This window comes from Esox lucius, chromosome 2 (assembly GCF_011004845.1).
Source record: "Esox lucius isolate fEsoLuc1 chromosome 2, fEsoLuc1.pri, whole genome shotgun sequence".
In the NCBI taxonomy this organism is placed as follows: Eukaryota; Metazoa; Chordata; class Actinopteri; order Esociformes; family Esocidae; genus Esox; species Esox lucius.
In genome coordinates, this window is record NC_047570.1 from 37452501 (window position 1) to 37465589 (window position 13089).

Genomic DNA, 13089 nt, shown 5'->3' on the forward strand with positions numbered 1-13089 from the left:
GGACAAGTAGGTATTTCTGACAGAGGTCTGTTTCTCTGAGCAAGCTCAGCTTCATGCACGTCTGAGTAAACAGTCAAGTATAGACCCCATATCAGTGCTGGTTCTGAAGCTTATTGGAGCTTATTGTGCAATATACATATCAAAGCATTATGCTATAGTACAGTTGCATAGTTACCTGTAAGGTCCTTGAAATTGTTACAAATGCATATATCTTTTTTTTATTACTGGTAAATTCAAACTGGCATCGCAACTAATAAACAGGATAGAATTTATCATATATAAATATGGGAATAATTTGAGCGTTTGAATTATTTTCCAATGGTACTCTTGAAAAGAATCTGAGTAAAGAAAATGAGAGAGAATATGTCTTTGTTAAATTATTATTATAGTGCTTGGTGAAATCAAATAATTTACGTTTTACCAGATCACTAATCTATTATTATTCGCATCAACATTATTATTAGCAAAACAAACCTTTCAAAGGTTTATTGAATAATGAAATATTTCCCCAAAACAAATTTTCTGCCTCAAAACTAGGTAAAACAACAAAGAAAGCAATAAATAAAAAGTATTTTGTTTTACATTTGTAATACATTTATTTAAGTGGTTAACCTGACGATTCTGATCTGAGAACGGAGGCACACAGTCGGCCAGCAGTCAGTCACACGAGCAGTATGTCCACACAGAGACAGCCCAGACAGCGTGCCCGGACAGCGTGCCCGGACAGCGTGCCCGGACAGCGTGCCCGGACAGCGTGCCCGGACAGCGTGCCCGGACAGCGTGCCCGGACAGCGTGCCCAGACAGCGTGCCCAGACAGGGTGAAGCCATGAGACAGGACAGGACACTGGCTACAGGTCCCTGTCACAGACAGCCTGGAGGTACGCCGGACAGACGACACGACAGTGAACACAGGATCATGGCTATGGACTGACTGGACAGACAGACAGACAGAGACGACTCTGTCTCATGCTACTTCCGTCTCGCCTTCAGCGTCCAGTTTCCTCCCTGTAAATGTGATGACACTAGACTGAATGGAAAGCAACTGGTCAGGTGAATAATGTGGCATAGTAAAAGATGATACCATTGGCTGAAAGAGCACTGTAGTAAGGGATGATACCATTGGCTGAAAGAGCACAGTAAGAAAGTTTACCATTGGCTGAAACAGCACAGTAAGATATGATAGAATAGGCTGAAACAGCACAGTAACAAAGTATACCTTTAGCTGAAACATTATTTGTAGGAAATTATACCGTTGGCTTATACTTGAATGTTTACCCAGTCCTGGTGAGTTTCTGTTTAATAAGTTCACATCAAGTTTGTCAGACAATGGAGGGACTCACAACCTGAAATTCACGGCGTGGGTGGTAGCCTTAGTCCACTCTTAGCACTCTGGGAAAAACAAACACATGGAGCCATAAGACAACAGAACTCTCTTGGAGCTGAGCCGTAGATGAACATAATATGTTTATTGACAAAAAGAAAAGAAAATAGAAGAAAAGAAAATGCAGAAAGAAAAAAGTGAATTCTAGAAAAGATGTCTTCAGATATGCCACCCGTTAAAAATACAGTTAAATCACGATCTGCTAGCCAAGATCTAGTGTGAAGTTTAGGGTCATTATCAACCAGTTAGCTCTAGTTAGCTAAAACCCCATAGAGAGCCCCAAATCAGACCAGACAAGTGTAAAGGGTTACTAGTGGTAGAATATACATTTTGATATCTATAAAATAGAATCAGGATACTACCAGGATACTTGGAACAACAGGAATTTCAGAAAAGTTACTGGGATTTGCAATCCCTTAGTAGAATGTTGAAGGTCTGGACCAACTAACTGCTTGCACAGGCAAATTCTGATATTTTCCAACAATTCAGATCAAGATATTTTCACATCTAAACTTTTTCACACTCTAAAGATCACAAGTAGCTACCTGTGTGAACACTTCAGATTGTTTCTAGGCTGCCAAACCTAACCAGAACACTTGAGTTGGTCCCTTTCAGGTCTCCAGACCCGATCATATCATCCTAGTCTGATAGACAGCTAGATGGGGTAGTCTGATATTATTGATGTGACTGTTTTACACACTTTAGCACCTGTTGTGAGTGTCTGCTGGCTGTACAACTGAACACCCAAGTGCAAAGGAATACTGCTTGAGTATTGGTAGACAACTGTACAGTTTGGTGTAAGAAGATTAGCATTTCACTGCGCTACGAAGTGCTAACACTGGTTTTTGACTGGGCAACATGGCTGAAGCAGCTGAATCCAGACAGAGCAGAGGACAGTGACTCACGCCCAGCAGGAGCTGCAGTGCTGGTAGGAGAAAGGGCATTGGACAAGGACATGTGACTGGGACTAGAAACATTGGTTACATCCTGGTTCTGGCTGGTGGTGGAGGACTGCCTCCTCAGCTGGCCCTGAAAGGAGCTGCCGCTCTTGAACGTGTTCACCACATCGATCTGCAACGAAGGAGAGAACAAGACACGGGCCGCTCAGACAGACAGGTCCAGACAGACAGGTTGAGACAGACAGGTCGTGGCAGTGGGAGGGACACCTTGGCCTGGGCAGCGCGCCCAGGGAAACTGTCGCTCGGCCTCGCAGCTAGTCGAGGCTGCTGGTGTGTCACAGTGATGACGGCACAGGCTCAGAGTGATGGGCTTTGATCAGATGAATCTGAGTTCAACACAATGTATGGGCAGAGTCTGACAGACAGACACACATGGGTCAGACAGACAGGTAGGTTGTGCCAGACAGATAGGTTGTGCCAGACAGGTAGGTCATAGCACAGACAGAGCATGGCGCGGAAACGAGCCACAGGAATGTCTTTCATATACACTGGTGACGAAGACCTCTTATGGGGACGAAGAAGTCGTCTTACAGCACAATGATAATGGTGCTGGTTCAGAGTGATGGCCTTCAGAAAGGCAGGCCACGTCGGTATGATGGACCGGAGAGAAGGCAGAGGCAGGAGGACCATCTACCCAGAGAACCTGTTTCTTCTGATTCATATCATTATTTATCACACTAACAGCTTACGGCTTCACAGTTGTGGTTAAAATCAGATAGCAATGAGGTCACGCAGGGCCATTTTCACGGACACAAATTAAGCCTGGTCCTGGATAAACTCTTTGAGATGTCGGTGCAGTGTCTGGTAGTTTAAGGTTAGGTTTAGGGTTAGTGTGGTGTCTGGTAGTTTAAGGTTAGGTTTAGGGTTAGTGTGGTGTCTGGTAGTGTAAGGTTAGGTTTAGGGTTAGTGTGGTGTCTGGTAGTGTAAGGTTAGGTTTAGGGTTAGTGTGGTGTCTGGTAGTGTAAGGTTAGGTTTAGGGTTAGTGTGGTGGAACTTGACTCGGTCCTGAGTTCCAAACATACAATAAAAAACTCAGCTATACTCTTTAGTTCCTGGTGCCTGTAGTGTGATGTTAGGGTTAGTAGTGTCTGGTAGTGTGAGGTTAGGGTTAGGAGTGTCTTGTAGGGTGAGGTTAGGGTTAGGAGTGTCTGTTAGTGTGATGTTAGGGTTAGGAGTGTCTTGTAGGGTGAGGTTAGGGTTAGGAGTGTCTGGTAGTGTGAGGTTAGGGTTAGGAGTGTCTGGTAGTGTGAGGTTAGGGTTAGGAGTGTCTGGTAGTGTGAGGTTAGGGTAAGGAGTGTCTGGTAGTGTGAGGTTAGGGTTAGGAGTGTCTGGTAGTGTGAGTTTAGGGTTAGGAGTGTCTGGTAGTGTGATGTTAGGGTTAGGAGTGTCTTGTAGTGTGAAGTTGGGGTTAGGAGTGTCTTGTAGTGTGAGGTTAGGGTTAGGAGTGTCTGGTAGTGTGAGGTTGGGGTTAGGAGTGTCTTGTAGTGTGAAGTTAGGGTTAGGAATGTCTGGTAGCGTGATGTTAGGGTTAGGAGTGTCTTGTAGTGTGAGGTTAGGGTTAGGGGTGTCTGGTAGTGTGAGGTTAGGGTTAGGGGTGTCTGGTAGTGTGAGGTTAGGGTTAGGATTGTAGTAGTGTGAGGTTAGGGTTAGGATTGTAGTAGTGTGAGGTTAGGGTTAGGGGTGTCTGGTAGTGTGAGGTTAGGGTTAGGAGTGTCTGGTAGTGTGAGGTTAGGGTTAGGAATGTCTGGTAGTGTGAGGTTAGGGTTAGGAATGTCTGGTAGTGTGAGGTTAGGGTTAGGAATGTCTGGTAGTGTGAGGTTAGGGTTAGGGGTGTCTGGTAGTGTGAGGTTAGGGTTAGGAATGTCTGGTAGTGTGAGGTTAGGGTTAGGAATGTCTGGTAGGGTGAGGTTAGGGTTAGGATTGTAGTAGTGTGAGGTTAGGGTTAGGATTGTAGTAGTGTGAGGTTAGGGTTAGGAATGTCTGGTAGGGTGAGGTTAGGGTTAGGATTGTAGTAGTGTGAGGTTAGGGTTAGGATTGTAGTAGTGTGAGGTTAGGGTTAGGGGTGTCTGGTAGTGTGAGGTTAGGGTTAGGAGTGTCTGGTAGTGTGAGGTTAGGGTTAGGAATGACTGGTAGTGTGAGGTTAGGGTTAAGTATGTCTGGTAGTGTGAGGTTAGGGTTAGGAATGTCTGGTAGTGTGAGGTTAGGGTTAGGAATGTCTGGTAGTGTGAGGTTAGGGTTAGGAATGTCTGGTAGTGTGAGGTTAGGGTTGGGAAAGTTGGTTACTGCATGTTTAGGCCAAATGATCAATGCATTCAATAAAAAGCCCCCTACTACCTAAGTCACAGTGGACAGGTCCAATTTCATGGCCGTCTGGTTTTCAGAGTACTTGGCACAAGTATTATGTCTAAAGTTTTTACCTCCAATGATCTGTTTTAGTTTTTTCTTTCTCTTCCACAGTTTGTTGGTTCAACTTTCACTCCCATAGTTAATCACTGGTTCATCTTTCACTCCCATAGTTAATCACTGGTTCATCTTTCACTCCCATAGTTAATCACTGGTTCATCTTTCACTCACATAGTTAGTCACTGGTTCATCTTTCACTCCCATAGTTAATCACTGGTTCATCTTTCACTCCCATAGTTAATCACTGGTTCATCTTTCACTCCCATAGTTAATCACTGGCTCATCTTTCACTCCCATAGTTAATCACTGGTTCAACTTTCCCTCCCATAGTTAATCACTGGTTCATCTTTCACTCCCATAGTTAATCACTGGTTCATCTTTCCCTCCCATAGTTAATCACTGGTTCAACTTTCCCTCCCATAGTTAATCACTGGTTCAACTTTCCCTCCCATAGTTAATCACTGGTTCAACTTTCCCTCCCATAGTTAATCACTGGTTCATCTTTCACTCCCATAGTTAATAACTGGTTCATCTTTCCCTCCCATAGTTAATCACTGGTTCAACTTTCCCTCCCATAGTTAATCACTGGTTCAACTTTCCCTCCCATAGTTAATCACTGGTTCATCTTTCACTCACATAGTTAATCACTGGTTCATCTTTCACTCCCATAGTTAGTCACTGGCTCATCTTTCACTCCCAAAGTTAATCACTGGTTCATCTTTCACTCCCATAGTTAGTCACTGGTTCATCTTTCACTCCCATAGTTAATCACTGGTTCATCTTTCACTCCCATAGTTAATCACTGGTTCATCTTTCCCTCCCATTGTTTGTTTTTGCTTCATGTTTCCCTCCCATAGTTAGTCATTGGTTCATCTTTCCCTCCCATTGTTTGTTATTGATCCCTCACCTGGGTCTGAATGCGGCTCAGCCCCCTGAACCAAAGGACCTGCCCACGACGCAGCTCTCTCTCCGCATGGTCGATCTCCTCGTTGTCCTCGTTCATGTCCTCGTCACCAGGCATCTCATTCTTCTTGGTCAGCTGGCCCGCCCCTCGTAGGAATCGCAGCTTGCTATTGGGAATTGTGGCAATCACCTATGACACAGACAATGGATCCAAGCAGCTGATTCATCACTTTGGTTTTGAAGGAAGTGAAATAATGATATATAATTGAGATATACAAATGAATTAAGGTTAATGAAAAAGCAAAGGTATGTTCATAGTAATGAAAAGGTATTTTTATAATTGTGTAAAGGTACAGTATGTTTATAGATATTTAAAGGTATATTTTAGTTTTGTAAATGTACAGCATGTTTATAGATATAAAAATATATATTTATGTTTTTCTAAAGGTATATTTATAGTTTTCTAAATGTATGCTTATAGGTGTGTTAAGGCACAGTATGTTTATAGGTATGTAAAGGTTTATAGTTTTTATAGTTTTATAGTTTTTCAAGCCGACAAAAAGGACACAAATACTAAAATAACAATGTTGTGCAGATGGACATCTCTAAATGTACAACGTGTCAAACCCCAAGAACCTGGCCAGTAAGTGTAGATTTATAGCTATGTTTCTACTATATTCATAGGTAAAGGCATGTTTTGGATATATAATGATGTATATACAGTATCTCACAAAAGTGAATACACCCCTCACATTTTTTAAAATATTTTAGTATATCTTTTCATGTGACAACCCTGAAGAAATGACACTTTGCTACAATGTAAAGTAGTGAGTGTACAACTTGTATAACTGTGTACATTTGCTGTCCCCTCAAAATAACACAACACACAGCCATTAATGTCTAAACCACTGGCAACAAAAGTGAGGACACCCCTAAGTGAAAATGTCCAGATTGGGCCCAAAGTGTCAATATTTTGTGTGGCCACCATCATTTTCCAGCATTGCCTTTACCCTCTTGGGCATGGAGTTCACCAGAGCTTCACAGGTTGCCACTGGAGTCCACTTCCACTCCTCCATGATGACATCACGGAGCTGGTGGATGTTAGAGACCTTGCGCTCCTCTACCTTCCGTTTGAGGATACCCCACAGATGCTCAATAGGGTTTAGGTCTGGAGACATGCTTGGCCAGTCCATCACCTTTACCCTCAGCTTCTTTGGTCATATTGGAGGTGTGTTTGGGGTCGTTATCATGTTGGAATTCTGCCCTGTGGCCCAGTCTCCAAAGGGAGGGGATCATGTTCTGCTTCAGTATGTTACAGTACATGTTGGTATTCATGGTTCCCTCAATGAACTGTAGCTCCCCAGTGCCGGCAGCACTCATGCAACCCCAGAACATGACACTCCCACCACCATGCTTGACTGTAGGCAAGACACACTTGTCTTTGTACTCCTCACCTGGTTGCCGCCACACACACTTGACACCATCTGAACCAAATACGTTTATCTTGGTCTCATCAGACCACAGAACATGGTTCCAGTAATCCATGTCTGTAGTCTGCTTGTCTTCAGCAAACGGTTTCTTGTGCATCATCTTTAGAAGAGGCTTCCTTTTGGGACAACAGCCATGCAGACCAATTTGATGCAGTGTGCAGCGTATGGTCTGAGCACTGACAGGCTGACCCCCTGCCACTTTAACCTCTGCATTAATGCTGGCAGCACTCATACGTCTATTTCCCAAAGACAACCTCTGGATATGACGCAGAGCACGTGCACTCAACTTCTTTGGTCGACCATGGCGAGGCCTGTTCTGAGTGGAACCAGTCCTGTTAAACCGCTGTATGGTCTTGGCCACTGTGCTGCAGCTCAGTTTCAGGGTCTTGGCAATCTTCTTATAGCATAGGCCATCTTTATGTTGAGCAACAATTATTTTTTTCAGATCCTCAGAGTGTTCTTTGCCATGAGTTGCCATGTTGAACTTCCAGTGACCAGTATGAGGGAGTCACCCTAACTCGATGACAAAAATGTAACACACCTGTTCCCCATTCCCACTTGAGACTTTGTAACACTAACGAGACACATGACACCGGGGAGGGAAAATGGCTAATTGGGCCCAATTTGGACATTTCACTTGAGGGGTGTACTCACTTTTGTTGCCAGCGGTTTAGACATTGATGGCTGTGTGTTGAGTTATTTAGAGGGGAAAGCAAATTTACACTGTTATACAAGCTGTACACTCACTACTTTACATTGTAGCAAAGTCATTTCTTCATGATATACTCAAATATTTACATAAATGTGTGGGGTGTACTCACTTTTGTGAGATACTGTATATATATATATATATATATATACACTCACCTAAAGGATTATTAGGAACACCATACTAATACTGTGTTTGACCCCCTTTCGCCTTCAGAACTGCCTTATTTCTACGTGGCATTGATTCAACAAGGTGCTGAAAGCATTCTTTAGAAATGTTGGCCCATATTGATAGGATAGCATCTTGCAGTTGATGGAGATTTGTGGGATGCACTTTCAGGGCATGAAGCTCCCGTTCCACCACAGCCCAAAGATGCTCTATTGGGTTGAGATCTGGTGACTGTGGGGGCCATTTGAGTGCAGTGAACTCATTGTCATGTTCAAGAAACCAATTTGAAATGATTCGAGCTTTGTGACATGGTGCATTATCCTGCTGGAAGTAGCCATCAGAGGATGGGTACATGGTGGTCATAAAGGCATGAACATGGTCAGAAACAATGCTCAGGTAGACCGTGGCATTTAAACGATGCCCAATTGGCACTAAGAGGCCTAAAGTGTGCCAAGAAAACATCCCCCACACCATTACACCACCACCACCAGCCTGCACAGTGGTAACAAGGCATGATGGATCCATGTTCTCATTCTGTTTATGCCAAATTCTGACTCTACCATCTGAATGTCTCAACAGAAATCGAGACTCATCAGACCAGGCAACATTTTTCCAGTCTTCAACTGTCCAATTTTGGTGAGCTCGTGCAATTTGTAGCCTCTTTTTCCTATTTGTAGTGGAGATGAGTGGTCCCCGGTGGGGTCTTCTGCTGTTGTAGCCCATCCGCATCAAGGTTGTGCGTGTTGTGGCTTCACAAATGCTTTGCTGCATACCTCGGTTGTAACGAGTGGTTATTTCAGTCAAAGTTGCTCTTCTATCAGCTTGAATCAGTCGGCCCATTCTCCTCTGACCTCTAGCATCAACAAGGCATTTTCGACCACAGGATTGCCGCGTACTGGATTTTTTTCCTTTATCACACCATTCTTTGTAAACCCTAGAAATGGTTGTGCGTGAAAATTCCAGTAACTGAGCAGATTGTGAAATACTCAGACCGGCCCGTCTGGCACCAACAACCATGCCACGCTCAAAATTGCTTAAATCACCTTTCTTTCCCATTCTGACATTCAGTTTGGAGTTCAGGAGATTGTCTTGACCAGGACCACACCCCTAAATGCATTGAAGCAACTGCCATGTGATTGGTTGATTAGATAATTGCATTAATGAGAAATTGAACAGGTGTTCCTAATAATCCTTTAAGTGAGTGTATATATATATATATATATATATATATATATATATATATATATATATATATATATATATATATATATATATATATATATATTCATACATGTTAAGGCGTGTAATGTTTACCTGTCCCCAGACTAATTCTCCTAGTCCCAGGAAGGTGCACCAGCCCCATTTCTCCAGGTCTAGAGGAGTACAACTGAATGGCTTCCCTCCCAGCTGCACGATCACAATCTACAAACACAGGATAGAAAGCATATGATGATATCTGTATGATATCTTACAATCTACACACAATGCTTGAATTGGGGGTCATACAAAACCTTGAAATTGCACAGTAACAATTGAGAATCATAGACTGCCCCCATTCGTGTGTTCACACAAGCAAGTGGTTTCAACAGTCTGATTTGGAGTCTAGTAATGGACAAAGCAGGTTTGCGACAAACTTTAACATTCAAGTCTGGGTGCTGGTGTACTACACATTGTCAGCATCCCACAGATGTTTTCAGTACATTGCCTGTCTAAACTGATGTTGATATTAGCATGTAGGCATCATGCTGCCAGAGGAGGACAGTACTCTTCTGTTACTACCTGAATGGCAAAGGTTCCGAAGACAATGGAGCAGAAGATGGGGTTTCTGAAGATCCCATCGAAGACGTTGCGTTCACCGTGGATCTTCCTGGCATTTATCTCGTTGAAAAGTTGCATGAGGACAAAAGTGTTGAAGATGATGGTATAGTGTTCTGACGGAGGAGAGTGCAGCGGAGCATTACGACCACTGTCTATGTCAAAGATCTGCTCGCCTGGTGGGGGAGAGAGAAAGAGAGAGAAAGGAGGGAGGGAAAGAAAAAGAAGGAAGGAAAGAGTATAGGATTGATTGCATTGATGATCATGACGTAACTCCCCCTGACATTTTATCAATGTTGGCTAACATGGCTGTGTCCAAAGTCTGTGTCTCCCTTTAAATGCCTATAATTGCCAAGTGTGCATGGAAGCCAATTGGTAATATAAGAGATCTCACCTACAAAATAGAGTAACTAGTTAGTGGAACCTCAACATCATAACAGGTTTACTGGAAGCTCAACATTAAACTGACAAGAGGAACGTCTACATCAAAATAACAGGTTAGTTGAAACTCAGCATCATACTAGCAGGCTAAAGGAATCTCAACATTATAATAAGAGGCTAAAGGAAACTCAGCATCATACTAGCAGGCTAAAGGAATCTCAACATTATAATAAGAGGCTAGAGGAAACTCAGCATCATACCAGCAGGCTAAAGGAATCTCAACATTATAATAAGAGGCAAGAGGAAACTCCTCATCGTAATAAGAGGCTTGTGGAACGTCAAAATCACCTCAACATCATACCCTGTCTTTTGACCTAGTAATAAACCAACCCAGTCATCTAAGCTTATTGCTCGAATAATTTTTCAAACAGTGGGAAGTTGTTTTGTCTGATAATGCTTAAAAATCCCATACCAACAAACAGCAAGGAGAAGATGATGACGAGCTGGTAAATGCCATGTCCCAGGATGTTCTTGGTCATTGTGCTGGAGATCAGGGGTTTGTTGCGGCCATATGGTTTCCTCATCAGCAGGGCCTCGGTTGGCGGCTCGGTGGCCAGGGCCAAGGACGCAAATGTGTCCATGATCAGGTTCACCCACAACATCTGCACTGCTTTCAGAGGTGAGTCCTGGAGGGGAAGATATATGATTCATACCATAATAATGGAAACTATTGGATACAGGTCAGCATTGCCTTGACACTTAACACTACTTAGATATACTATCTTTCATAATTTTGCAGACTCTCTTTTCCAAAGAAACATACAGGAGTAATTATGAGTGCCTTGCCCAAAGGCAGTCAGTGTCGGTTCCTGGTTCCACTCTCTATCCACAAGGCTACCTGCCGTCTAATGGAATGGCCTCAGACCAACGAGGGTTTCACAAGGGCACTGGGCAGGGCGGTGTGCTTTCACCCCCACTGTTCATTTAATGAGGGTTTCACAAGGGCACTGGGCAGGGCTGTGCGCTTTCACCCCCACTGTTCATTTAATGAGGGTTTCACAAGGGCACTGGGCAGGGCTGTGCGCTTTCACCCCCACTGTTCATTTAATGAGGGTTTCACAAGGGCACTGGGCAGGGCTGTGTGCTTTCACCCCCACTGTTCATTTAATGAGGGTTTCACAAGGGCACTGGGCAGGGCTGTGTGCTTTCACTCCCACTGTTCATTTAATGAGGGTTTCACAAGGGCACTGGGCAGGGCTGTGCGCTTTCACCCCCACTGTTCATTTAATGAGGGTTTCACAAGGGCACTGGGCAGGGCTGTGTGCTTTCACCCCCACTGTTCATTTAATGAGGGTTTCACAAGGGCACTGGGCAGGGCTGTGTGCTTTCACTCCCACTGTTCATTTAATGAGGGTTTCACAAGGGCACTGGGCAGGGCTGTGCGCTTTCACCCCCACTGTTCATTTAATGAGGGTTTCACAAGGGCACTGGGCAGGGCTGTGCGCTTTCACTCCCACTGTTTTTTTGTTTTTCAATTGAATTGTTCACATCATAGGTCACATTAAAAGCGGAAAAAGTTCTGACATGATTTATCCTTGTCACATTCTTTTACAACACAAAAACCTGGCATTTTAACAGTGGTGTGTAGACTTTTTATATCCACTGTATATGAATTGGTTAACACCTTGTTATTGAGTTTAATTTGATTAATAACTTGTTAATTACCATTTATTTATAGACATATTTATTTGTTAAGCGTAGGAGGGCATGGCAAAAAGATTTCCACATTTATTGCTTTACTGCACTGGTTGAACATGTACATCATCTGTGATAGATGGCTCCAATACTGTATTGACAAAGGAATGTTTTGTCTTTCATATCTCAGGTAGAAATGTCGACACAACACTGGTGTGCTGGGATTAGAGGCAAATTAGATTAGTCTAAAATGTATTGATGAAGAATGGAGCTGGACTGACTTTGATGGTAAGAAATAGCCTGACTGCAAACTCTAGCATTGAATTAAGGATTATAAAGCATATTATAATTGCTAAAACACCACACATGACTTCTCAGATCAGCTGCAAGCCCATACTGGACACAAGGGGGAGAAACATTGTTCGTTGGACAACCTGGACAAAGCAGCAAAGAGAGACATCAAACAGCTGGACCCGTGCTGCATGCGACAGGTTGGTTTCTGAATGTGTATTTATATTTTGATTGGAAGTGATGACTAATTTATCTTCAGAATAAATAAAATAAGGCTACATCTAAAATGGGTGTATATCCCTTTTTATATGAAGGTAAAACAGCGACAAAAGTTTTTTATTTGTAAAAGAATTGTGCACACTGCACAATTTGCTAACTTGGAATTACTTTTGTAGTTGTATAAGAATGTGCATAGTATAACTAACTTGCTACTCATTAATAACACTTGCCAACGTAAAATACAGACACTCAGAGTTTTTGTTACAAAATTTTCGCTTGAACTGTGACTAAATTATTTGTATTTGTAAATCACAGTCTGCAGTAGTATGTTTCACAGAGTTTACAAGTGGATCTACCCATGAGCACTCTGAGCATAGCCTTTTCTGATTAATGAACTGAGTGCATGGTGAGTCCATCATGTTTTCATGTTTTAACCAATCTGAGTAGATTCTGGAACACAAGTGTTTTAACTCATAGTGATGTATTGCAGAGGAGGAAAAACAGGTTTCAGCATGGTCAGCTTCTCCTACCTGCTAAGTACCTCAGTTGTTGATATTATACCAAACCTTTCATCCAGTTTAGTTCAACACGACAATGCACGACAAAGTACGAAAAACTGTTTTAATTGAAAAAAATTTACGTTATAGGAATAATAACATGCTAAATTACTACGA

At 42.9% G+C, this 13089-nt stretch overlaps 1 protein-coding gene across 13 annotated transcripts in view; it reads right to left on the minus strand.

Moving 5' to 3' along the window:
• Positions 1-13089, minus strand: part of atp2b2 (ATPase plasma membrane Ca2+ transporting 2) — a 176049-nt gene that overhangs the window by 1792 nt on the left and 161168 nt on the right. For 7 of the 13 annotated variants that reach the window (XM_034295860.1, XM_034295855.1, XM_034295856.1 and 4 more), the window contains 4 exons: positions 10683-10896; positions 9794-10005; positions 9329-9436; positions 5652-5837 (listed from right to left, as the gene is read on the minus strand). In XM_034295860.1, coding sequence (XP_034151751.1) covers positions 5652-5837; positions 9329-9436; positions 9794-10005; positions 10683-10896 — 720 coding nt within the window. Of the gene's footprint in view, positions 1-1341; positions 1391-2287; positions 2454-5651; positions 5838-9328; positions 9437-9793; positions 10006-10682; positions 10897-13089 lie in introns of all 13 variants that reach the window. The other 6 variants (XM_029124214.2, XM_034295861.1, XM_029124218.2 and 3 more) reach the window with 4 other exon arrangements.